Source organism: Strix aluco, chromosome 2 (genome assembly GCF_031877795.1).
Source record: "Strix aluco isolate bStrAlu1 chromosome 2, bStrAlu1.hap1, whole genome shotgun sequence".
NCBI classification, from domain to species: domain Eukaryota; kingdom Metazoa; phylum Chordata; class Aves; order Strigiformes; family Strigidae; genus Strix; species Strix aluco.
Window position 1 is genome coordinate 121,294,638 of NC_133932.1, and position 26,592 is coordinate 121,321,229.

At 38.4% G+C, this 26,592-nt stretch overlaps 1 protein-coding gene across 9 annotated transcripts in view; it reads right to left on the reverse strand.

Annotated features, from left to right (window-relative positions):
• GRIA4 (glutamate ionotropic receptor AMPA type subunit 4) overlaps positions 1-26,592 on the reverse strand; it is a 242,059-nt gene that overhangs the window by 151,124 nt on the left and 64,343 nt on the right. For all 9 annotated transcript variants that reach the window (XM_074816152.1, XM_074816151.1, XM_074816158.1 and 6 more), the window contains exon 3: positions 11,228-11,467. In XM_074816152.1, the coding sequence (XP_074672253.1) occupies positions 11,228-11,467 (240 nt within the window). The remainder of the gene's footprint in view (positions 1-11,227; positions 11,468-26,592) is intronic.

Genomic DNA, 26,592 nt, shown 5'->3' on the forward strand with positions numbered 1-26,592 from the left:
CAGCAACCACAGTTTTGCATTCACAACTCCTCTCTTTGGTGACACTTTGATCACTTACTATGCCTAGATCTTAAAAACTACATTAAATGTTCTGCTTGCCATTTGCAGTCCAAGTCAGACTGGAACGCAATGTATGTCCCTTGCCCACAGGAAAACTTCCTGCAGCATCCAGGTGTGCATTAATATTAAAACCCACCAAGGTAGTAGTACAAAAGAGGGATTTTGAGTCCTTAGGATTGAAAGACCCTTTGGTATCTTTCTAATTGCAAAATGATAAATACCTCAAACATTCACTGCAATTTTGGTAACAGAAGCAGCTGTTAATGCTATTATCTGTAAACACTAGTGCAGGAAATTCCCTGTACAGAGGCAGAAATAGCATCTGTAGTACTGTGATAAGTAGTCAATCATTTTAAAAGGATCTCTACACTTCCACCTCTCCTTTTGGAATCGACCAAAGACAAATTATTTGTAGAAATATGTATGCAAATAGGAGTCAGCTGTAATTAACGAGGGAAATGCCTAAAATAAACAGGCAAAATGCATTTCAAAATAGTGAAAATCTGAATACACAGGAATACACATTCTTCACAGAAGCAGAAAATGCAGTCCTAAAATTATAGATTGCATAGATGATACAATGAGAGTTCAATCAGCTGCATTAAGAATGTGCAACTCCAGAAATGCCCTTGAGCACAAACACAGATTTACTTCACAACACAGTCTAATGCTGAATTACCTTTACTTCCTGCTGCAGCTCCAGAGAAGTAATTTGTACCATAGAAGGCATAAATGTTTCACAAAATATGCCAAGGAGTGATCATGAATTAAATTAGTCTAATACAGTTTGATTCTTTTTTAAACAATAAGAGCATAAACAATAGAATAGTAGGTTTTGATATTTGTAAGTCTATATTTTGTTTATTTATTTTGATTTTTAAAAAGCCTGCTTTATACTGTATTAAAACTTGGAACATTCATCCACACATAGATAATGCTCTCAAAAGAGACAAGCTAATTTTTCTAACTAAAAATGCATTTAGAAACAAATTGGCACAAGTATTTGTTTTAGATTCAGTATTAAATTGGCACTATGTCTGGTCTCTGGCAGCATCGACTATACTCCCCTTTGTTTGCTACCACTCCGTGCTCCAGCACTGAAGCCAACACCTGTGGCCATATAAAAGGCTATGTACAGCAGCTGCAGGACTCGGATGTCCATACTGAAAGAAATTTCTAAAGCATAAGCATTTGGATGTGTGGCTGGCTTCCTTGTCTGAGTCTTTTCAAGGCCTTCTTTGGAGGTCCACACTGCTGGATGTTGTATCTATCAACTGTCTGCAGTGTTATTACTGACCAATGTGTTGTGGTAACATAGGACAGCCTAATACTTAGAAAAGATGCTCTTGGTTATGCTGATGTAAGGCTGCCACAGTCCCTTCACTGAAGACAGTTTTTTACAGGTTTCGTCAATCGTGATACCACTGATATAGATATACATAAGGAAGGGCAGAGTCTATCCTAAAGATTAATATGAAAGCTATATATCAGCAAACCGCAAGACGAATTTCTGCTTAAAACTTTGTTTTCTGGAAGTAATTTATTTAGTCCATGGAAAAGATGAATATGTCCCATTAGTATGTATATAAATCACCTGCTCTTATTTGGGATCAAATAATCACAAAATAAAATTTTACAGCATACAGTTCCTAACATACAGTATGCAGAACTTTTACTATGGCTTATCAGTATGGGGCAAGTGATTAAAACTGCTACTCAGAGCAATATGTACTCAAATACTCAGGTACAGCACATTCTCAGAAATGTGCTCAGAGTTGCTACTCATAACTCGAAGAGCAACTGAACATAACTTTGCTATGAAGACAGTCGAGTAAAAATGCCAATACAAGAGGTTTTTTTCAGAAAAACTGCTCTACTATAAAGTCACTTCCTTTCTTAACTGCAGTGTAACTTCGTTGTGTGGAAAAGCTCTTAAAGAAATGGAAACATATTCAGAATTACAGACCCCACTGTCCTGCTCTCAAGTAAATACGGAATGTGTGTAACAAACAGCTAAAAATAACATGTTTCCATTTGAAGGAATGTGTTACATATGCAGGTAACAACAAATTAACTGATTGTGCCAGGTTCTGTAAATGCAATTGCTCTGGTATTATTAGAACAAGCCATTGGCTGTAGCAATGTAATTTACATTAGGATGTTGGAATATAAAAGCATACAGAAGCTGCAGGCATACTCTTGAGTTACACATGTGCAAACCTGAGATAAATGCTATTGAGAAAAGAACTTAGCTCTAAGGATTCTGCAACATCGTCACAAACAAATCATTAAAAAGGGCAAAGCTGATTCACTGGCATGGCAACTTGAAACGAGTCTCTTGTCTTCTCCATGGCATCCACTAACCCAGAATAAAGGAAAGCAAATTCTTCAGATCAGGAATATAATGAGCAGCGGTTTATTTAATATTTTCTGATTTATACATTTCTATAGTATTTGCACATTAGGTTGTGCTGAATATTCTGAGTGTTTAACTAGATGACTGAAATACCCAGAAAAGTTCTGATGCAGCTTTGTTTGACCCACATCTTACATGGAATAGTAGAGTCAGGGGACTCATCTATACAGTTGATGATCAGCTTTTGATTTCCATACCTGTATTTTCTGTTAATTTCAATAGTTTCAATTAACAAGAGGAGTACTTTTATTTAATGAAGCAGTCTGGAAGCTCTTGGAAGATTTTAATATGTAGTAAATTCTGAGCTCATTATACAGTAAACATACTGGTTTATCATTATTCCTTCTCTTTGGTGGTAAGACAAGGGGAAGACAGAAAGTCACAGTATCATTACTGATGCTGATGTTAGGATCCAGCTGCATCTTAGTTTCAAGTGTGCATTTACTACCTATACTTTCAAGCTGTTATTGCCTGCTGAGAAGATAAGAAGAAGCTGGCATGTTGCTGGTATAATTACTAATGAGATAACACTGGCAAAACAAAATTTGCTGCAAACCAATTATCAATGGATAAAGTACATTGGTCTACATTGGTCTACTCCATTAAAGAAATTTACTGTTACTGAGCATAGACAGCAGCAGATCATATGAAGGAGGCTGAGAAACTTACTACAGTTTTCCACACTCACTAATTTTTGAGGAAACAACTTTTTTTGCTATGTTTTGTGTATCAGTTCAGATTGGCCTGCACAAAATTACAACAAAACTTTAGTAAACAACACAGTGGTAGTCAGATCCCAACATGGACGACATGATTCACTGCCCATGTAGAGTGTTTGCCGAAGAGAAACAGATTTTTATCACATCTAGTGAGGATTTCTTCCTGTTCACCTACAGCATAAGTGCCATCCTATTCCTGGGATGTACTTGGACTACCAAAACTCCAAACCACTTTGACCATTGGACCTAATGTAACTACTCTGAAATAGGTAATAGCTGACATGGTGAAAACACTGATGATTTTGATCTCAGCAATTGCAAAGCTACAAAACATGGAAAAGTTTAAACCTATAAACCAGATGTTAGAGTAGTCTAATAAACACTATGAGACCAGGTGTTGGATGGTGTCTGTCTTCTGGAATAAATCATATCAGTATTGCTGTGATGTCATGACACCACTGATCTTTGTTTCACAGAAGTTTGGTACATAACTGCATGATGCAGGTAAGAACCTTTCATTTTTAGTGGACGCAGTCATGAACTTCCGTTTCTCTTCTGTTCTTGGACATTTTGCCAAAGGTCAGTAGGATGAAAAATGTTTATTGTGGGAATCCTTCCAAATTCCTCCTGATGATCATAACTGAAAAAGGGCCTAAGACCAAGTAGATCACTGCAATAGAACAAAGTCAGATTCCCAGCATAATCTTCTCTACAATCCAGCACATAACTGCTGTTTCTCAGGCTTACCTGAAACACCCTGTGACCTTCCAGCAGTTTAAGGTAAGAGCAATGTAGGTCTGGGCTTATGCAGAAAATATAATTAACAGCTAAACAGCACTTGGTGCCAAAACCTTTTTTCTTTTGGCAGTACTGTAAGTTCATCTTCAATTTGCTGTTTATTAGCAAAACTTGATCTTTTTAACTTATTTCACAAATAAGAGCCTTGACTCAGTATTTTTATGCATACAGACAGGTACGCTATATTTCTATAATACTAGAATGTAACGTATGTCTTTAGTATGGCTAGCTCTTTCAATTGAGCTAACTACTGAAATAACTTTCCAACTTGCTATTATTACTCTTTTCATTATTAAGACATTGACAAATTTGTTCAGAAGTGCAGTAAAAATAACAAGTAAAGCGTGATGTAGGGCCATTTCTTACAGTTCCTAAATGCCCAGCTAACAATAACTTAACTTACTGAGTAACATAATTACAGTCCTTCAACCTGTTTTTACAGTGTTTTTATCTAAGTCACTTAGAATGTTTTTGATCTGGTTTTTGAATAATAGAACATACTAAATGTTTTACAAAGGCTATATATATAATTGAATAGAAATAATATATTATTGAAAGTTGCTCCATAGTAGAAAATTATCTTTTCAGTGTCCCAAGTACTGTGATGAAGCCATCCCCAGTTTCCTAGAGAAATAATGAAAATTACATAAATATAAATTCTGAAGGGATGTAAGAGATCATCTGAGGTGGGATGTAGCAAAGCAGATCATCACTGCAGATATTTTCTAACCTCTTCTTTAAAACCTCTAGTGGTAAGAATCCCCACAATCTCCTCAGACTATTCTAACCTTATGGAAGAGTTTTACCTAGTAACATCTTAAATCTGCCTTCCTGCAAAATAATTCTAATTCTTGCCTTGATCTCAGAGGGTATGAAGAAGAATTGGTCTTTGCTCCTTAACAGATCTAGAATAAAAGATCTCAATTCCTGAAGCTTTTTCTCACAGGCCATGATTTTTTTTTTTTTTTTTTTGTTAATATTCTTCCTCTCCTCTGGGCCCTTGAAACTTCTACATGTGATATCTGTACGAGGTGGTCAGTGACCACAGTGCCATTCCAGCAACAGATACCCGATTCCTTGTGCCGTGCTCATACTGAAGGCCCTTGATATAGCTGTGAACAGCGCTCAGTGCTTTCAAAGGGCAAGGAAAAAGTGGTGGGACACAGTGCTGCCACCATCACATCCTCCATGTGCCTTATCCACTCAATGCCATTCCACTTCCTCAGCTTACTGGAAATTTTTGATATTTTCTATTGCAGTAGAAATCCCAAGATGTGACACAGAAGCATAGCCAGCTGGGAGAGAGCAATATTCAGATTTCACTTCTCAAATGCAACAATCTTTTACCTAAACTTAACAACAACATTTACTTTATTGGAAACAGTATGGCTTTCTGGACTTATACTATTCTTATAGCTCACCACAACTCCCAAAACATTTCCCATGATACTAGTGCTGAGCCAGTTACTCTGCACTTTGTGTCTGTACCTTTGATTCTTCCCTACTAAGTTTACCCTTTGTAACACCTTTATCATATTTCACCTTTTTTATTCCTCTATTTAGCAAGATCACTTTGAACTCTGAACCTGTCTTGTATCACTCTTACCTCAGCCAGGCTGGGTACCCACAAAAGCTGTTCGCTGTGCTATCATGCAAATTCATACTGGATGTTCACTAGACCAGACCAAAGACAAATCCCTTCAACCTCAGCTGAGTCCTCCCCTTACTTTTAAAATGTGTCATTAACAACAATTTTGGGGCTATGATTTCTAATTTTCAAGATGCCATGAATTGAATCTATTTTCTATTTTTTCTGGGAGAATGTCAGGCATGAGGCAGTATCACTGGAGGTACTAATCATGGATACACCAAACCTACTGCTTACTGCTGGGCCAGCTACTCTGCCAAAGAAGAGAATTAGTTTGGTCTGATAAACTGATTGTAAATAACTAGCTCCATAATCTCTCTCAAAATAAGAGGCAGACCTATAAATTTCCTGTACCTTTCTTTGCCTTCTCCAGAAATCTGGGACTTGTCTATGCTCCACAGGTCCTCAAAGACAAAAGCTTGGAGATTGCTAATCTATGTATGGATTAATTCCAACAGGCCATCAGGATTTGTGTAATCCTTCTGCGCGGTTTAGATTGTCATAAAACAGAACGGCTTCAAACTAAAGGGATTGTTAGAAAAAGATTATCCAGAAATGTGGGAAAATTAAATTTACCTTGTGCACAGCAAGTTGATTTTCCTCACCTGCAACCATGACTGAGTTGGTTTAATGAACAATATGTAATTACAAGGAGCAAAGGAAAAAAAAAAAAAAAAAAAAGCATCATCAAGGTACATAAAGAGGCTCACACACAATGCCTAATTTCAAGAGAACTATAACTGTTTTACAATCCTTGCCTCTGGTAAGCCAACTGCTAGGCCAGCTGGTAGCTCTACCCCTCCTGCTACCACTCTTTAGTCACAGTCAGGGACTGAAAACTCTTGCTGGGATACATGGTTGAATTCAAATGGCTGCTGAACTTTTGTGAAAGCAGTTTCCACCTTGCTGGCTGACATCCTCCCTGGCATCCCATGCTGTTCTGCAGCCCCTCTACCACTCACCATCCTGGGATCTCTTAGCTCTGGGTAATCCCTGAAGTTTTACTAGCAACTTCAGCCATTCCAGCTCTCAGTAAGGCTGCACTGTAAGGAACTGAACGAAGAAATGCCTCAAACATTCGTTGACACAGAAAACCTCAGGGACAAGCTGTGGTCTTTGTATTAGTCTAAGGAATGTCACCCAAGGAAGCGGGAGTGTATTGAAGAGTGCACCCCCCACTCCCTTGCATTTGCATTATCAAAATCCTTAGATAAGCCTCAAATGGGGAGACATGGACTGATTGAAACCAAATGTTTATTGGTGGCTCCATCGTGTAGCCATTTGTGACTGTATTGTGCAAGCCAGACACCATGCTTGCCTTGCCTAGTGACTTGCTAATAACTAATGGCCCCTTCGTCATTGAAGTGGTAACAAGAACTGATAAGAGGTGATCACTTCTGGGATGACTGATAAGATCTCTGGGAACAGAGTTAAAACCAAAGCTGGGCAGAGACCACCAACTCAACTGCAACCCATGCTCCACCTTTTTCCTCGCCTCTCATGGAAATGAATTTGTGGAATACCTGCTCCTCCTCGTCTAGTATGCTAATCAGCTAATAAGATGAACTTAAAAAGGGCAACAGAAACTTTGCTCTGTGTGCACCCACCACCCAGGATTACCAGACCTGAGACAACGCTGGATCCAGGGGTGGTGATCCGGATTTCTTTGACTCTCTTTCTCTCCTTTCTTTTTCTTTCCTTTCCTTTCTTTTCTGATAGATTTATAAGAGACTGCATTGCTTATTATCCTTTTCCAAGTTTAAATTGTTCTCTACCACAAGTAAAACATTTTAACCAGTCGTTCGGTGTCGTTTCACCTTAATTTAACTGGAGGGGATCACAGAACCGTTGCAATTCTTTGGGCTTCCAAAGAAGGGTCGTGACATGCACACAATGTGGAAAACTAACACCAACCTCTTGTATGCTCGATTGTTGCACTCTCGATTTTATATTGGATATTAGGAGAAATTTCTTCACCGGGAGGGTTGTCAAGCATTGGAACAGGCTGTGGAGGGAAGTGGTTGAGTCACTGTCTCTGGGGGTATTTGAAAGATGTGTAGACATGGCACTTAGGGACATAGTTTCGTGGTGGACTTCACAGTGTTGGGTTAACGGTTGGACTTGATGATTTTAAGGGTCTTTTCCAACCGAAATTATTCTGATTCTATTCTTAAACAGCTCTTCACACCTCACACAAACTTCTCCATCCTTCTTCTGTGGTTTCAGGGTCCAACTTTTGCTTTCTGGTGCTAGAAAATATTGTCGTCAACTAGCAAAATCATACTGTAGGCATACCTGCACTAGGTCAAGAATCCAATGGATTTGCAGATGCACAGCTCCACTTGATTGTATGCCTCTTTTTGAAAGAAACCTCTCAATCACAATAAAACAACATATATGAGCTAAATGTTCTTCTGGTCTACTCATTGATTCTTTCATTTAAGTCCCTTTAGAGGTGACATTAAATATTAACTGAGCACTTCAGCCCTGCTGGACTTCCATTTCCTCTGGATATCTCAAGGAGGCATGGTTTTCATTTTAGCCTTTCCCATTGTGTTTCACATAACCTGGGTAAGTGTTCTTCAGCCTGCGTTTTCCCTGTCCTGTCTGTGTTTCTGGCACTTTGCTGTTAATATTAATTGTATTAAGCACTGGGTCATAATTAAACCTTTTTATGGAAGGAGGGTAAGAGAAAGAAAAATGTATTGAAACAGAAGGACCCTTGAGGCTTTAGCCTTCTGTATCACTCTTTATTTGCTCACTTTCCCTGTTAAATAACGAGCTGAACTTTCCTTTGTCTTTCTCTTAGGTGTAATGTCTTTTGCAAAACCTGTTCTCCTTTACTGTAATGTCCCCTCCTAGATTCAGTTCATTTTGTACCTTTGCCATTCTTCCTAGTATCTTCATCCTGTCACAGGACAGTGATTTTCCAGGCTGCAAGTTTGGCAGAACATCAGAAAGGGAGATTTAATGTAATAACTGAAGCCACCACTTCATCATTGTTTGTGAGCTCCAAGACTACTCCACAGTGTAAACTCAAGTGTGGTACATGGGAATGACTTGGAGAAATGTGACAGAAGTGCATTTCTGACCTGAACTGAAATGTTAACATTGATGCTCCCAATAGCAAAGAGACTGGGGTTCTGCAGGGAGCTGAGGGGCTGTCAGAGTTGAATGGAGTGATACAGCAGAGAAACCTACCTTAATAATAGGATTTAATTGTTCACCCCCTAAAAGAGAGCAGCAACTGAGCTGCATGCAACAGAACCAAGAAGCAAGCAGGATGGAAAGGCCAGGAAAGCAGGTCTGAAAACAATGTGCATTTCCCCACCACAGCATGTCACCACTGCTGCTGAAGGTTTGCCAAAGTTTATTCTGTCAGACAGCCTTCTGCCAAGGACTTCTGACTTTTAGAATACTGATAGCTGCTAAATGCTGCCTTCTTCACTAACAGCTACTGTGTCTGGCTGGGATTTATGCTTATTGCTTACCTTCCCTCATAAGTGCTTATGTATAGCTTCCCGGTTAAGCTGCAAAGATCAACTCACAGAGCCAGTATCAAAACCAAAAGACCAAGACCATTCCCCTTCCTTCAGTTTGGTTGGATGGGACTGCTCTGAGAGACAAGGAAACATTTGGAAATAAAGGAAAGATCTTTGGCAAAAAACTGGACAAGGTTAAGTTCTGGCCTCACTGACAGAGACCTTATAACTCAACATGACTGATTTCTTTTTCTTTTTCCAGTTACACTGATAGTAAGAGATGATACTTTTTTAAATCATATTTCAGCTCCGCATAAAAAATTTCTGTTGTGTAATGCTAGTAAAAATTATTCAACAATGATATATCTTTACAGTAATCTTAACCTAAAGGTACATTGAATCTTATTTTCTCCTGCATTAAACTGAGTGACAAGAACTATTCAGAATTTGAGAGACTATCCAATGCAGCACCCCCCACATCCAAGCTGGCAAATGTCATCTCTTTATCAAAAGACACACCGATGAGTTCCGATGAGTTCAGAGTTGCTGAGTTCAGCACCGTAATAATTGTTTATTAACCACACTGTTATAGATGATGTTCTGAAACTAGATCACTTGGTGTGATATTGCATGCTTAAAAATGATGTCTCAATCTAATTAAATGTGTGAATTTAGATGAGAAAGGTGACTGCAGGTTGTGCACTTCTCTTAACAATTTGTTGAACTTGTAGGATCACATCTGTAATTACACACTTGTTTTCTTGTTACCCACAACTATGTCTTGAGTAGGAATACTTTTAAATGTGCTAATTTTTACTCTTTCCAGTTACCTAATACTGTCTATAATCCTTCCCAGAACTTTGTAGGTCCCACAAACATTAAAAAAAAACTTTATTTAAACAAACCCCCAAGCAATTATGAAACAATAGTAAACCTTTCTTTTGTTCCATTACTCTTTTTGATTTAAATTCATGTATTAGGCAGTATATCAAGCTAAATATTTACTGAAATTTAGTGCTTGTATATATGAGAAAACTGACTTCTATAGACATAACAAAATAATTAAACAGATTTAGTTAGGTTAGTATAATTCCCTATTTCTACTGCAGAGTAACTATACTGGAATAAAGCCACCTTAATTCCAGAATAGACTGTCCACATGGGGAGCTATACTGAAACAGCTGTAGTAAAATAATTATTTGACTACAGCTATGCTGCTCACTTCCCCCCTGAAAGCAAGCCATCAACATAAAAAACTTGCCTCTTTCACAGCAGCTCAGCCATGTTGGCTCAATCCTATTCCATAAACAAAGGCAAAGGGCTTTGCCAGCAGAACGAACACATGTCGTGGAGAACAGGAGATTTTACTTCTCAATTCAACATTGAGGGGTGAGGTGCAGTGATGCACTTGCAGTTTTTTACCACTTAAAAGGTTCTGAGATGCTCTGGGATGTGGAATGGATAATGTGGATAGAAAGTGTAGCCTTTTGTGTAACAGGCTATATATTTTATAAAAGGGTAGTCCATCACAGAGGTAACTCCAGATGAAAGTAGTAGAAGATGGGCTACTGCAGCAATCCCTCCCCCTGCTGCCCCATGGATACCTCTCACCTGGCAGGTACTGTCTCTTACCTCCACTTCTCTTTGCAGCCTGAGGGCCTCTCTCTGCCTTGACTTTCCAAAGCACCAAGCCCCAAGGGGCTCGCTCACATCTCAGCTTACACCAGTGCAAGTGCACAGAAGTGGCCGGTCCTCTCTACTTCTTTGTACTGCTGTCACTTATGAAGTGAGTTGAAGAGTGACAGAGCTGTAAAATTCTGCTTATTGAACTGTGTCTTTGTTTCACTAACATCAGTTAAAATGTTTTAGTATTCTAGACTTAAAGCACAGGCTTCAGCTGGTCGATTACATACTATGTGCATCAAATATCCAATTTTTGCAGATGAAGGAATTCTTCCTTCAGCCACACAGCTACTCAGTCAGAGGTATTTCACCTCAAATGCCCTTTAAAATTTGACTCCCCAAGCTCTCAATATGATATAAAAATGCACAATTCTTGCAAAAGTCATTTGAACTAAAAAGGTAAAGCCGGGTCACAACTCACCTCGATCTGTGTCATACAGGAAGACAAAGCGGTTCCATTCATAATGATCCAGCAAGCTCAGGAGGGCTCCCCGCAGAGATGGCCGCAGCTGCAGCACAAACTGACTCTCACCCTCCGTGGGGAAACTCGGCGTGATGAGGGAGATGTGCAAGGCGCTGCAGAATGAGGTCAAGGTATGTACTGATCTCTTATCATATAGTCCAAAAATGGCAAAAACTCCTCTAGAATACTGGGAGCAAACTGAAAGAAAAGAAAAAAAACAAGGGTTCAGCTAGTGACAAAATCTAAAAACATGTACTTACACATTCCAACATTCCCAAATTTTTAATTTGAAGATTTTCATTTCTGTCTGTATAGTTAACTTCAATTTTTACATGTTTCATTCTGAAAACCAATAAACAGCTAAATAACAGTATGCAACATTTGGATCCTATTCATAGAGCATTACATTGTCTATAGTGTTTTTATTCTAAAATAAAGTATAAAATAAACAACATGGATTTTTGAACACCAGTAAAAAGGCAACATACGCTGTTTTAACCATAGCTCTGCATATTATCAGGCACTGATCATTTCCATTACCTTAAACAGGAAAGCATTCACATTTTAAAATGTGAAAATTATCACAAAAATGTTACTGACCTCCTAAGAGAAATTTGGACATCTTGAATTGTAACAATGTAGAACCTTCACTCCCTTTTAAGCAGGGAGCCCTTGTGCTACATTAAAACTCTTCTACAGACATTGACTAAAAACCTACTTCTTGAATAATCTCCTTAAGAGAGCAGTTGAAGGAAAATGTAGTTAGTCAATGTGACCAGACTTTTGCCCCAAACCTTTTATTTCTACTCTGTGTTAACCTCAAAACCAGAAAACAAATGACCTGAATATATATTCTGAGTTTTGACCTGCTTTTGGACTCATTTAAGACATAGAGAAAGACTTTTATTGATTTCAGCAGACTGGATAAGGGCTTTACTGATCTATGTACATAAAAGCAGGCATAAGCTCCAGTATTTTTCTTGAGAAAATACTGCCTTTCTAGCAACTTATAAAGGCAGCAGTGAAAAACATCTCACTTTTTTTAAAGTACTAAACAACTTATGAGTAACTGTGTGATCATTATTAGTGTTACCTATTCCAGAATTACAGAAAACGGAGAAAGGAACAGTCAGTTAGGGGATCATCGTATCTATTTTCTCCTAAGTATTTATTTCCTATGCTCTCCTGTTCCAGACCCTCCCTTCTCACAACCCATTCTTCCATGTAGCCTAAACACGGGAAAACCTAAGTCACACTGTTGCGGTTTGAGCTCAGAGGGAAACTGAGCACCACGCAGCCACTCATTCTGCCCTTCCCCCCCAGCACTGGGAAGGAGAAAGTAAAGGAAAGGGCTTGGGAACTGAGATAAAGAAAGACAGGGGTGATCCATCCATTATGGTCATGGGCAAAAGACAGACTCGTTAGGGGAAGAAAAAAGTTTGGCTCCCAATATCTCTACCTCCTTTCTCGAAGCAGCGCAGGGGGCAGGGAATGGGGGATGCAGTCAGTCCTGCTGCTTCTTCCACCTCGGGGACAGGGGGAACTTCTGGCATTCTTTCCCTGCTCCAGCGTGGTTCCCCTCTTACAGGAGACAGTGCTCCATGAACTTTCTCCAACATGAGTCCCTCCCAAGGGCTGCAGTGTTTCCTGTGCTGCTCTGGCGTGGGTCACCCCTGCATGCTGCAGTCCTCACAGTGCTGAACTACAACAGTGAGGACTTCTTCTCCTCACAGAGTCCTGGCCTCCTTCAGGCACAGTCACCTGCTCCGGTGGGGGGTCCTCCACAGGCTGCAGGTAGGCATCTGTTCCACCAGTGACCCCCATGGGTGGCAGGGGGGGGTGGCCCTGCTGTCTCACCACAGGATTCAGGGGTGTCTCTGCTCTGGTGTACTCCCCCTCTCCTCCTCCTTTCTTCCACTGACCTCAGTGTTTGCACAGATGTTCTCCTCGCAACTCCTTCTCACAACTCCAACTCCTCCTCCCAGGTTCCCCTTCTTAAATATGTTACTGCAGAGGCTCAGCTAACTGGCCTGGCCTTGGTGCAAAGGTGGGTCTGACTTGGAGCCGGAGGAGCTTCAAGAATCTTCTCACAGAGGGCCACCACTGCAGCCCCCTTCCCCGCTACCAAAAACCCTGCCACTCACTCAAACCCAGGACACACACCCTTCTAACTACATGATGGCCTCCTCCCTCCTAGCCTGGAGGTCACAGTCATCCTGTGAGAGCAGCACAGTCAGGGTACAGTGTACACACTTGGCAAATGGGCTGATTCAAATCAGTTCAGCTTTAATTCTTTCATATTACATTTATGGCATAAAAAGCAAAAAAAAATACAAACTGTGCATTTTTTTCCTTAGACTTGGATGATTTATCCAGTTCTGATGCCAGAACTGGAGTAAGTGGCTTGAGGACAGTTCTCTGATTTTATGTGCTGCCATACTGTTACAGCCCTCAACCTAAGGATTTTCATACCCAGATTATATATAAATAAAGCTTTTTGAAAAGATTTCTTCCTTCCTCTAAGATCCCCTTCAATATGTTGATACACAGCTCTTAAAAACCCTCTTAGTGTTTTCTTTGCTGGACCACACAACATACATTCTCCTAGACCCATCAAATGACTGGCCTGACATTCCACTAATCATCCTAAATAGTGTTCTGTGCTTTCCCAGTTTCATCTTATCTTTCTTGAACACAGGTGACAAACACATCAGAATTTCAGCTGAAGGCTTTCTGCTTCTTTTTACACTACTTTCCCATCTCTACTTTAAGATACTTTTGCTGACATATCCTAAGATCACATTGCGTTTTTCTAAATCTCCACCTCAATGATGGCTGACAATCATCTCAGGATCAAAATTCTGCTTCTTCTTCCTTTTGGGCCATTTCCAAATGATGAGTTTCTGCATAATATTTTTGTTAGTCACTATTATTAATTTTCCATTATGTCACAGCTATCACTGTACTCCTCAAAATTATTTACTTCCACAGTTACATTCTTAGCCTGCTCTGAACTTCTACTGATGTCTGTATATGCCACACCAGCAAATTCCATCAGGGTACTCTGATTATTTATCTCTGTGTTTACTGTAAAATCAGTCTCTTAGTATCCTCCTCCTGTAGCTATGCTTCTCCAGCCTGATACCTTCTCTTCTACCAGAATTCATTGCCATCTTCCCCTTAGTTTCATGCCTCCCTTTTAATTCTCCTGTTTGTCTCTATTTTCATAAATCACTTCTCTCAGGAGCGTGTCTATTTTACTTAATTCATTCAGCAACTGGAAGATATGGATTAATCCCATACATGCTACCTCAATAACTTCTGGTTGCATTTTATGCCATTTTCTGTCTATAGCCATGTTTTAAAGCTTTCTTTCCATTAAAATCTGTTCTAGAAGTTTACAGTCTATTGATGTTAAACTGCTAGGTCCATGGCTGCCAGATTCTATGTCCCCCTTTAAAAATAGGTATTATATTTCCTATTCACTGACCATACGTATCACAACTCATTTAACAGCTCTACTAAGAAGCACTTGTTATTGCATCTGCCCTTCGGTAAAACAATTCTTTAAGAACAATGGAAGAAGGAGCAGGTTTCTCTATTTCTATTAGCCATCACGTCTCTTTTAAGGCCAGTGTCCTCCTTGAGTGAAAATCAATGTGAAGTATCTATTAATTTTATGTCTCTAACCAGATTTTCCTGTTTTTCTGTCCCATCATCAATATATAACGGCTTCAATTATTTTCTTATTTCCTGTCTTTGTATTTAAAGATGTAAATGACCTTCTACTGCTGTTTTGAAGTTCTTTGCAAGTTTCAGTTTTCACTGGCAGCCCTAACTCAGGCCCTCATTTCTGCAGCAAATGTCCTCTATACCTCCTGATTTTTTCAACACAATATTTCTTACTAATAAGCCTTTCAAAACACTGGTTTCTTACATATCTTTCTTGTATAATCATTTATTCAGTTCTGGAGTCACATCCTGCATGTTACTTTCCCCTGCAAAGGGATTTCTCACTGTTTTACAAGTGCTTCTGTGAGGAAATGGCAGTCCTCCTCTATTTTCAAACACAGTCCAGTTAACTTTGCCAACTGAAATAGTTGAAAGTAAACCTTGTGTACATAAGTGGTGGCTAGTTAATATCTTTTCTGTTTAGAGAAAACCCTTGTTAAGGCCCTGCATTGTCTTACTTCTTTGCAGTTTTACATGGGTAAAGCATACTTTTGATAACATACAGTCCATACAGTAGGATTCTACATGACGAAAAATTCAAGAAATCAATGTCAAGCTGTGAAACTGTACACTTAGTGGAATTAAAGATCAAATTCATTCTCAGGATGGAGGAAAAAAAAGACATAAAAAAGTAAAACTTGAAATTTCGTTAAATAACATATGACCCTAAAATACTCTTAACTAAAAATAACAGAATAATAATTTTTCACATTTTCAAAACAAACTATCCCTACCATAGCTTAGATCCAAATGCAATAAAACATTATCTGACTATCATTAAAGTCCTGAAATAACCCATCCAAGAAAATCTGTGCTACTATACTCGAGATTAAGACTGGGAAGTTACTGAATAGTGTCCTTCTTTGCTCCTTGATAAGAAAAAAATGCTAAGATAAAGGTTATGAGAGTTTTTTCTTAGTACAATACCCACAGAGAGGAAAAATGCCTGTGACACCATGGAGATTAGGCTTAAACATATGCAGAGATGCTGCAACGCTCCTGAATCAATTTTACAGTAATCAGCAGCAACCACAGAAATCAGCAAAGCCATGAGGATTCGCATTCTGACTCACTACTGTTCTCAGAAAATGCCTCCAGGCAAACATGACTACCTGGATTTCCCAGTTCTTTATCTATTTCTCTTACACTTCTAAAGGCATTTTACTTATGGACTAAATTATGCTTATATTAGCATTCTAAGAAAATTTTGTTCAAGATTTTCCCCCCATAAATATAAAGCAGTGACAAATACACTTTCATGAGCATACTTTAAAATATATTGAATAATAACTTTTCTTTAAACCAGACATCTCTTCATAGCTGACAACTTAATACCAGTATTACACATATGATTTTCTCCTGAAAATTTTGCAGTGCCATTGGTCTCACCTAAGACAAAATGAATGTGGAGGTCAGACTCCAAAGAAGACACTTCAATGCACCTTAAATAGTCAAGATAATGTTATTGCTGTAGCTGTAATATGAATTAGATATGTTCTATTCTAGCAGATTGAACTATGTGATCGTACTATCATTTTAAAAGAATAGGTGACTCACGGGACCTTCAGTTAAAAAAAGAAATCATAATGTCAAAAATTGTACACTGCAGGGTTTACTGAGACACAGAGACAAGCCACATGTGGTCGTCTTTCTCTGTGAAAGACTTCGTAAAGTCCCTGTTATTGTTCTAAAAACAAGTCCCACACTTTAAACACAAATATTTTCTTGAAAACAGAAAACAAAAAATCCCAATTTCTTCTTATTCACTGATTTCCAGAAGTTATATAGTTTGAATCCTCTAAACAGGCACAGGGGAAGAGTCCAAATACAGCTGTAATCATAACCATGAAAATGACACAGAAGAGGTCAAGACTGTGAGAAATATATCTACAAATACACATATATACACACACCTGCACACATATTTACATGATATTGGTCTTGTTTTATTATTGGGTCACACCCAAATGTTTTATAATTTTTTCAAGAGATAAATAAAACACTAACGATATATTTACAAAAAGAAGTCTGATAAGCAGAGCACAGCTGGTCTGCCAACAGCATTAGTTTTCCTCAGCAGCCTAAATGGTACCTATATAGGCAAGAATCTGGAAGACCCACAGTCTAATACAGAAGTAAACATGGTACATCTTGCTTCAGAGACACGACTTGCAGACCCTAAGCCTTCCAGAACACAAGCTCTGGAACAAGCATTTTAAAATGCTTTCCCTAGGATGTAGGCTCCAACGTGGGAAGCCTGGGCACAGCTGGCTGTTACAGATATACTGACAGGCCCACTGATCTGCCATAAATTCACAAACTGTGGAAGCACCAAAACTGAAAGACTCAGAGTAGTTTGCCTTATGGAAGTTTTCCAGATATGAGGACAGACTCCCACTGCTGTCTCTTCAGTTCCTTCTATGCTTTGGAGATCTAAATGGGGAGAGGGGATTGCGGTCAGTCCATAACAACTTGTCTCTGCTGCTCCTTCCTCCTCACACTGTTCCCCTAATCCAGTGTGGGGTCCCACCATGGGATAAGAGTCCTTCACGATCTGCTCCAAGATGGATCCTTCCATGGGCTGAAGTTCTTCTAGAACTGCTACACTGTAGGTACTCTCAATGGGGTACAGTCCTTCAGGAAAAGACTGCTCCAGCATAGGTCCCCCACGGGCCACAGTTCCTGCCAGAAAACCTGCTCCTGCGTGGGCTCCTCTTCATGGGCCACAGCTCCTGCAGAAGACTGCTGTGGTGTGGGCTCTCCACAGGCTGAAGCTTCCTTAAGGGCACATCTACCTGCTGCGTGCTCCACCATGGTCCTCTGTGGGCTGCAGAGGAACAACCTGTGTCACCATGGTCTTCTCCGTGGGCTACAAGGGAATCTCTGCTCCAACACCTGCAGCACCTCCTTCCCCCTCTTCTTCACCAACCTTCATGTCTGCAGAGTTGTTTTTCTCACATATTCTCACTCCTCTCTCCCTGCTCCTATGCACTGTTTTTTACCTTTCCTTAAATATGTTATCACAGAGGCACCACAGCATCGCTGCTGGGCTCAGCGGTGGGACCATTTTGGAGCCATCTGAAAACTGGCTTTGTTGGACATGGGGGTTCCCCCTGGCATCTTCTCACAGGGGCCACCCATAGCCCCCACCAACCAAAACCTGTCCACAGAAAGCCAATACACCTGGTGAACTCCAGACAGCAATAAATTTCAAAAATATATATAAGGATTTATATTTCGTTGCCACCACAATAGTAGGCTTTCATTTGAGGTGTGTGTGCAATGCTGTCAGTGATTCATGTCCTCACAGATCACAGTCATATGCTCTATTTTATTCAGCTGCTGTGCACCTGCATTTGCCAGCACTGATGTAAAAGTACTGGGTGAATTTTCTCAACCTGAAGAACTCCTTCCAAGAGGAACAGCCAAGCCATATGGAGATGCAAGCTCTGCAAGTGAGATGAAGCACAGAAGGGAGAATCATTTAATCTAAATAAGGACCTGCCTCCCAAGGTCAAATGATTTATCAACTTACATGCGTGACAGCTCCAACACTTGAGATTAGGTAATATTTCTAAACCATCTTTGAGATTAGAATTTCCTGTTAAAATGTCAAAATACATTTCTGTTCATTTTGCACAGAACATCCCAACACTCTCTTTCTCTTCTGTGGTCCTTGATCCACCTCCTCCTGACCACTCCTCTGACCTCCAACTCCTGGAAGAGGACGCAAGGCCAGTCAGGTCTCTAAAATTACAAGACAAGTGATCTAAATTCATCCCCACGTAGTTTTCAACTATCTTGCACCCAAATTCAGTACAAATTTGATACAAATATGCTCTTCCTCTGGCTTCTGTTTGAGACTGCTGATTTTATACTAAATTATGCTGTTGCATTAAGAAAAATTCCCAGCACTGAGACAAACTTAATGAGGTACCTTCATGAATTAAACCACTGATATAAGATGACAGATAGGATTATAACAAAGAAAACTGTTACATAAAGTGGGTAGATGAAAAACATTATAGATGTATTAGAGTTTGCTACTATCTTAAGAATTGTCTCAAATAGAAAGGGTTTTTTCTAAATACTGCTATCCAAAAAAGGGGAAAAGGGAAACAAGGCATTTCTTACAAATTATATGGTTAGATCTTTTTGCGCCTAATGAAACAAGCATTCATCACAACCTATTAGTTTTCTATTAACAGTACCTGTACCCTCTAAATCATCATCTACCTTTGCCTTTTGATCACAAACTTCTTCAAGCAAAAGAACTATCTTCTCCTGTCTTCAGGACCCATGCATCACACTTTGAGTAGCACCGTACCTAAAGCATTATAACCAGAAATAATATCACATCATTTCTTTAACTAAAATCAGTTTATTGCTCTATATATTAATACAGTATTAATGATGGAGGTGAACAAAAAGAGACTAAATTAAGATCTTTCTGGTTAAAAAAAAATTTAAATCACAAACATTACCCTTTCAAATATTTATTCCTCTCAACTGTTTATGCTCTGTAATGTAACTGTATGTTGGGCACTGAATCTCCGTGACAAAATTCATAATCTGGAGCAAATCACTTCACATTCCCATGCCTCAGTTCTCAACGTTTCAACTGTCTGTTCTATTTTGGACTACAAGCACTTAACAGGAAGGGCAATCTGTAAAAAGTTTAGTACAATGGTCCAACTGTCCCAGCTGCAGCTTCTGTGTGCCACCCCAATGTGCATAAATGTTACACCTAATGGACCTTTATCTTGCAATTCTATAGTAAATTCTGGAAACTTAAAAACACATAAGCACTTGTCCTAAAGGTCAGTGTGTTTAGTTGCATGCATGAAATTAAGCACGTTCTAAAGAGTGTGCAGAAGTATTTGTGTGGAGATCAACAGATGGATCCATCCAACTTGAGGATAGTGAAAAATTCACTAGTGTCTCTTACATGTAACATACAGCAATGGGTTACTTCTAGTGCTTTGTAAATGACTTGCCAGCTCACTTACAAATACTCTCATAAGGACAAAGAAAACCTTGTTTGAATGTGCTACATCAAATGGTAATTTGGGAAATGCAGTTTTGTCTGTGCAATTGCAGATGTGAGAACATACTGCAAAGCAAGATACAAACTTGTTACATTTTTAAATTAATAATTAAGTTTCCAGAAACAGTATTTGTGAATTGTCTCTAAAAGACTATTTCTGCTCAAAGTCAACTCCTGAAACAACAGCAGAAAGTGATAGTGCATTTCTTGACTATTGAATGGAAAATGGCATTGAATTAGCTTAATTAACATGTATAGTATTTTTTTCTTTTAAAATAGATTTGAAATTGTAATATAGTATTTTGTGTGTTATGTCTTATACCATATTACTAAGTTACAGAACATTAACTTTAGGTTACCCCGAGAGATGCCCAAAATAACAAAGAGAGCGCCATGCTGAACTCTTCTCCATGCTTCACACGGCATAAGTTTGCTCTTCACAAATGAATACATTGATTAAAGTTTCCTCCAAGCCAATCCCAAAAGAATTTGTGAAAATAGTGTGTGCATTTTTTGTATGTATATATGCATGCAGGGACAGTGGAAGGGACTGTCTCACCTGATTCTTAGCACCTGAAAGTTAGCTTTTTAATTTTTTTTTTTTTGTCCTATCTCTAAAACAGAAAAAGGTGTATTCAGAAGACAGATCATCCCAGTTTAAGATGGGTGATGATCTAAGTGTACTGGTTCATCCACTAGACGTACCTCTCTCTTCTGGTTGTAAGAGGAGACTATGCAACTATGAAAGACTTGGCAACTACATTTAGCTAGCTACATTTAAAAATTGTTAAAAAGTCTCACTTTAGGAAATATATCTCTGTGTTTTTCTCCCCTGTCCATCCCTGGAATCAATGCAGTTAGTTTGGAGCTGCCCTTCTCTGAGGCCATTCTCATACAACAGGCACAGATCCCACACAGCCAGGAGTTGCAGTTTTCTCAGATACAGACCATGTATCTCTGTTTTCCTGAAAAGTGCTGACAACTCTCATTTCCTGATGGAGAACACAAAGTACCCTGGCCTTTCATAAATTTGTACGAGGAAAACTGCTTTAATCTTTGAGTACTTTCCATCTGAAGACTTCGGCACCACTAAAGTATTTTACTTTCATTAATATATAATTCCAAATAATTTTAATCCAATGGAACATTTTTACACAACAAGAAAACATTTTCCACTGGGTTTATTTATAAAATTTCTCTTTCCGCTGTGCCTTAGCTAATCTCTTTGATAGTACTCCCCTCATGAATTTCACATTTGCTGAATGCTAACAAATCTTTTCTCATTTTTAAAAGTATTTCACAGCTCTCTCTGCAATAAATTATCCAGTCTTTGTGCCTTTGTCTGCCAGTCCTGTGCACTCCATGGATCTGGTATTTATAGCTGTCTGGCAATGCACATACACGTGCATTTCCCTAACTCTGCCAAAACTTTCTCTTTGAATGCTCTCCCATACAGAATCCACATGCAGCATTTACCTTTCATAGTCATATGAATGAGAAACCACATTGGTACAGAAGTTCATTTTTTGTTGTTTTTAAAAACTGATAATAGTATCAGTACCACGTGAGAGGTTAAACAAGAAGGTTTTGGTAGAAAGTTCCCATGAAGCTGGCAGGTTTTCTCAAGGACAAAGTGTCTATAGTTATCTTTTTTTTTTTTTTCCCCTCCTTCAGGATAGAAGTTTAGAGAGGCATAACAGATTGTGTGGAAATTAGACTGGACTACAGTAAAAAACTGTTTTATAGAATCAGTGGTAAAAATCCCAGTTGCTTAATTGAGGTTAACATTTCAACTCAGATACTCATGTGGTGGTTAGAGATCTTCTTGCAAAATCATATCACCTCTTCAGTTTGCCAGCTGAGGGAAAGCTCACCCTCATTAGATGAATATCTAGAGAAATCATGTTTTATAATTTATCTAGACTGCTTATGCGATTAAACGTTTTTTTTTCTTCTGTGATTAAACATTTTTGGCTGTTCTTGGATTGATTCATTTCCTTATGAGACATATTATTTCTTTCAGTTCAAATTTGAACTTCATCCAAACATTCCTTTGTAGAGAAAATAAGTCTCTTTGCAGCTTGTTTTCCCCCCCAAAACGTAAGATTTTATAAAACCTGACCCCATATACCATTTTAATGTAACAGAACTTCCTTGTTTTAAGAAGTAATCCTTTGATGGTCCAAATCTCTATATTAGCTTTCTTTTTTTTTTTTTTTTAAATCTCAGAAAGAGAGAGAATAGGCACATTTAAACAGACATTTTTCTTTCCAGAAGAAGAAAAACTGAAAAAAACCCAGTACCATTTTAAATGAGAGGGTACCTTACAAAATGGGCAGTTGATTAAAAAAAAAAAAGATTTTTATATATAGATACATAATCACAGATTCTTATACAAAATAAGTATTTATAGTTTTCAGAAAAAAATAGCAACAATAATTTTTTTCTTGATTTTGGAGAAATACATGTTAATTTAGCAGTACTGCTGCCAGCAAAACTGTCATTGACAGGAATTAATGGAATTTCATATGAGATAAGAGAGGTGGAGCCATACAGCATGGCTCCTGACCTAAATTGCTTTGATGGATGCATTATCATTTATAACTCACACTCTGAACCAATGGTGCTTCTTCATGCCAAACCTCATATTCTAATTTAACTGAACTGAAACAAAACATGAACTCTGCTGTAATCTGAGGAAGCTCAAGTAAAGCATTTGTTAAAGTATCAGGGAAGTTTGGTACTAAAACTCCATGTGACCTTAAAAGGGCACTAGCCACCTTACTGCTCCCTCTGACTTAGGAAATGTCTCCCCAGTTCTGGGAAAAGGAAGGAAAGGAAGGCAGGAAATCATCAAAGATGTGACTAACTTGGTTCTGCATGAAGATGAAGGTCCTCACATTGCTGTCATTCAAACCTGAATGGAGATGTGGGGTTTTTTTGTCTGGTTTGTAGTATTATTTTTAGAATTAAAATCTGTCTTGAAGGGAGTGATGCCATTTGATCCATTGCTGGAACTCTATTTTTCTTTCATTGGTGAGTCTGTCTCCCAATTTCTTATTCTTCCACCTTAATCTTCCAGCTAATGTGGGTTGTCCACTGAAGTGCAATGCTGTCTGTCCAATCCAAGCTTTTGAACATTGGCATGGGCAAGGCTGGGATTTTTGCTACTTTCCTCCCTCTGATTTCACACCATCAAGATTCCCCCCACTAGCAACTTAAATCATTGCTTACTTTGATTCATGCTATTGCACGAGGCTATCATCTTAAATAATTCTTCCTACTCTGCTGCTTACCATTTAGAACTAATGAAGCCATGGATTCCTTTTGGCCTTAGTAAGATCAACAGACATTCACCACATGATGTTGATCAAAGTAACATTAAATAAAACATTGCTTCCTTGGCCACTCTTAGATTGAAGGATCTTTTGAAGAGCCAGAAAAGATGGTTTTTGATTTTTAAAAACAATGCTAAGAGGATATATGTGATGAAAATCTTATCTGTTTTTCCCAATTTCCCATGGGTTAATAAAAGCTATTATCTAATTACACACACCCTAACTTGAAAAAAAAAAAAAAAATCAGTCACTTTTTGCTCACAAATGGGACTTCCATAAGAGCTTCTGAAAACTTTTGATAAAATCTGTTTTCTGTCCTTTCCTTTACCTCCTTCCCTTTGATGGTAGGAAGCAGAATTTGAAACTAGCATTACTGTCAGATAAATGGAACACGGTATCACATCATGAGATTATATACAACTTAGTCAGAGAGAAAAAAGCTCTTCACAAGATCTAGAAACAAAATTCTGCCGCTGCCTTCTGCAGTCTGTGACTGTATAGCAGCAGAACAGCAGTTGCTGACAAAGTGCATGAGGCTCTGCTGAAGCTATTGCCCAGTCAAGGGGTATCTTCTGAAATATCATTTCAGGGATCAAGATACACGAAGTGCCAATTGTTCTATTAGTCTTCTCACATTTGAGATCCTTGGTTTTATAATGGAAAAGAGATTTCCATGCTTCCATGATTTTTCTTCTATGTTACTGCTAGTGTGTTCTGATGACTAAGTAAATAAAAAGTGAAATTTACTTTGTGATGTACATCCAAAATGTACTTCTTGGTTGCTTGGGTTGTTTCTTCTTACACATCACCATTGGTAATGATGGCTTTCCCAGAACACTTAAGTGCTTCTGACAGCCTAGAATTACCCCATAAATTGTGTGATCTTACTGTTTTTACTGTTTTTCCTAGCCTTGATCTAATGAACTGGCAAATGGTACCTGGAGAGATAGACACAGTCTAAGTGAAAAGCAAGGAGTTGGTAAATTTTCGCTCTAACTCCCATTTTAATTTCCACTAGCTGTAGACATGTCACTTAAGTTTCCTGAGTTTTCCAATCTGAAAACCAAAGATTCTAACACTTTAGTTCTTCACACAGTTGAAGCAATGAATAAAATCTTTTCAAAGAATCACCAAGATGAATGTCGATACCCTTATTATCCATCACTGGCCTCTTCACCAAGAATTCTCTGAGATTTCTTTCATTGTTCTGTACTTCATATTTCAGCCCTCTCTCAAATGTCCTAGGCATTATTACTATTAACTTCACAAAAATAAAACCATACCAAGCAATTTTCTCTCCTGCTCCTCCCAGAAATTCTGGCCTTAGCCTGTTTGGGTAACTATATATATCTGGAAATTATGGCTACTTAAGACATCTCACACTGCCATGTCAAACAGATTGTGTTTTCATTACTTGTACTTGTTCCTTTATGTTGCCTTACTGTTTTGATCACCTTACTGCGCTGAAGTTTTTTCAGCATCTTGTAGCTTGCCTGTTTTCCCCAGATAATGCATTGATCATAGCTAAGGGAATTTTCAGATGTAGATTCTGCTTACTATGGACATGTCACACCAAAATGACATTAGGGAATTACTCTCCGTGGAGGGCCAAAAGTCCAAGGCTTAAGTAACCCTGAGCTATCTCTCTTCTTCCTCTCCTCCTTATTTTTCCCCTGCATATCTTGCAGTTTCTTCTCTATTCATTTTAAGAGAGAGTTGCTTCTTAGCCTCCCACGATTATGTAAGTGGGAATCAACCACAATTCAGTTGGGTGGTTTTAAAATCAAATGCTTGGCATGGAATACTGGAAATGATCTTCCACTATCTCCCTTTTTTTTTTCACCAAGCTGTTTCTTCTTTCTCTGAAAAACTAATCCTTCTACCTTTTTTACGTATAAAAGGCATTTCTAAATAGCTGTAGGTCTCACATAATAATTAAAATAATAAGAGAAAGGAATTAGATTTCAAAAAATAAAACACAAACAGATCTTTTGACCAAGGTTATTTAAAGTGAAAGCCATTCACCTTCTAAATGGATGACAAGTCTCATCAGATCCGAGTGCAAGATGGATTCTGGCCATGCCCCTGTATTTAATTCTCTTCAGCGAAAACAAGACTTAAGAAATTTAATACATGCATAAATACATCTGTGTATACATCGTAAGTACTCATGTTTTTTATTTCTGTGGATCACAAATTCTTTTATTTTAATGTAAACTGTACAGCTGTTTATTTTAAATGCATATATATCCCCACTATAAAATGGGATAGATGTTAGCTTAGATGTCTTTAAAAGAAATAGGCAGATAAGACAAATTAAAGTATGTAACTTTGTAACTGTGGCAACCTATTTGTCTTTCTTACTTCACCATGTTCAGTTTAACAAGGAGAGTTTATTTCATTTCAATTCTGGGGCAGGAGATATTTACGGAAATTAACGTCCTATTGTCTGAGAGCCTAACAGTTGAGAGGGGAATGCTTATATTGTCTCATAAAGCATAGTTACCACCCACAAAACATTGCTTCACATGAAATAATTACATTCTAAGTTCTTTTATGAATGAACACCTCTTTTGTAACTCTATTTGTAAAACATTTAACAAAATGGTGTCTTTATCCAAAACTGGAGCTCCTAATGGCTACCAGACTAAAAGCAGCCTGTAGAATGCAGGTAAAAGTTTTGAATGCTTGGCATGACCTAGCTTGTCTTAACTCAAGTAGCCATTCTGAAACACAACACAACCTTCCAAAAGGCAGAAATTGCTTAACATATTTCATATTCTCCTCTAAGAGCAAAATTGCTAATTTGCATTAAAATCAATTGATGTCACTAAATTGCATTATTATGTTGTTGACTACAGTAATCTTGCAGTCACAGTTCTCTTTCACGCTACTTCCCAATACACAAAAGGATGGAAGTACAACCTACTGGCTTAAAATCATAAAGCCAAAGAAATCAAACTGCATCTCAAAAACTACCTGCCCATTGTTCTCCTTAGGCCCACTGTGATGCAGGTATTTGTGTCTGTATCCTGTTCTTGGCACAACAATCTAAAACGCTGTTTTCATCTCTCTTCCTACGACACTGTTAGATGGTGAGCTTATAAATGAGAACAATAATCTGTAAAGCGTAATAAAAAATGACAAAATGTATTCAGAACCACTTAAGTGAGAGGGCATTGCTGGTCAAAGCCTAAAAAAGCTGT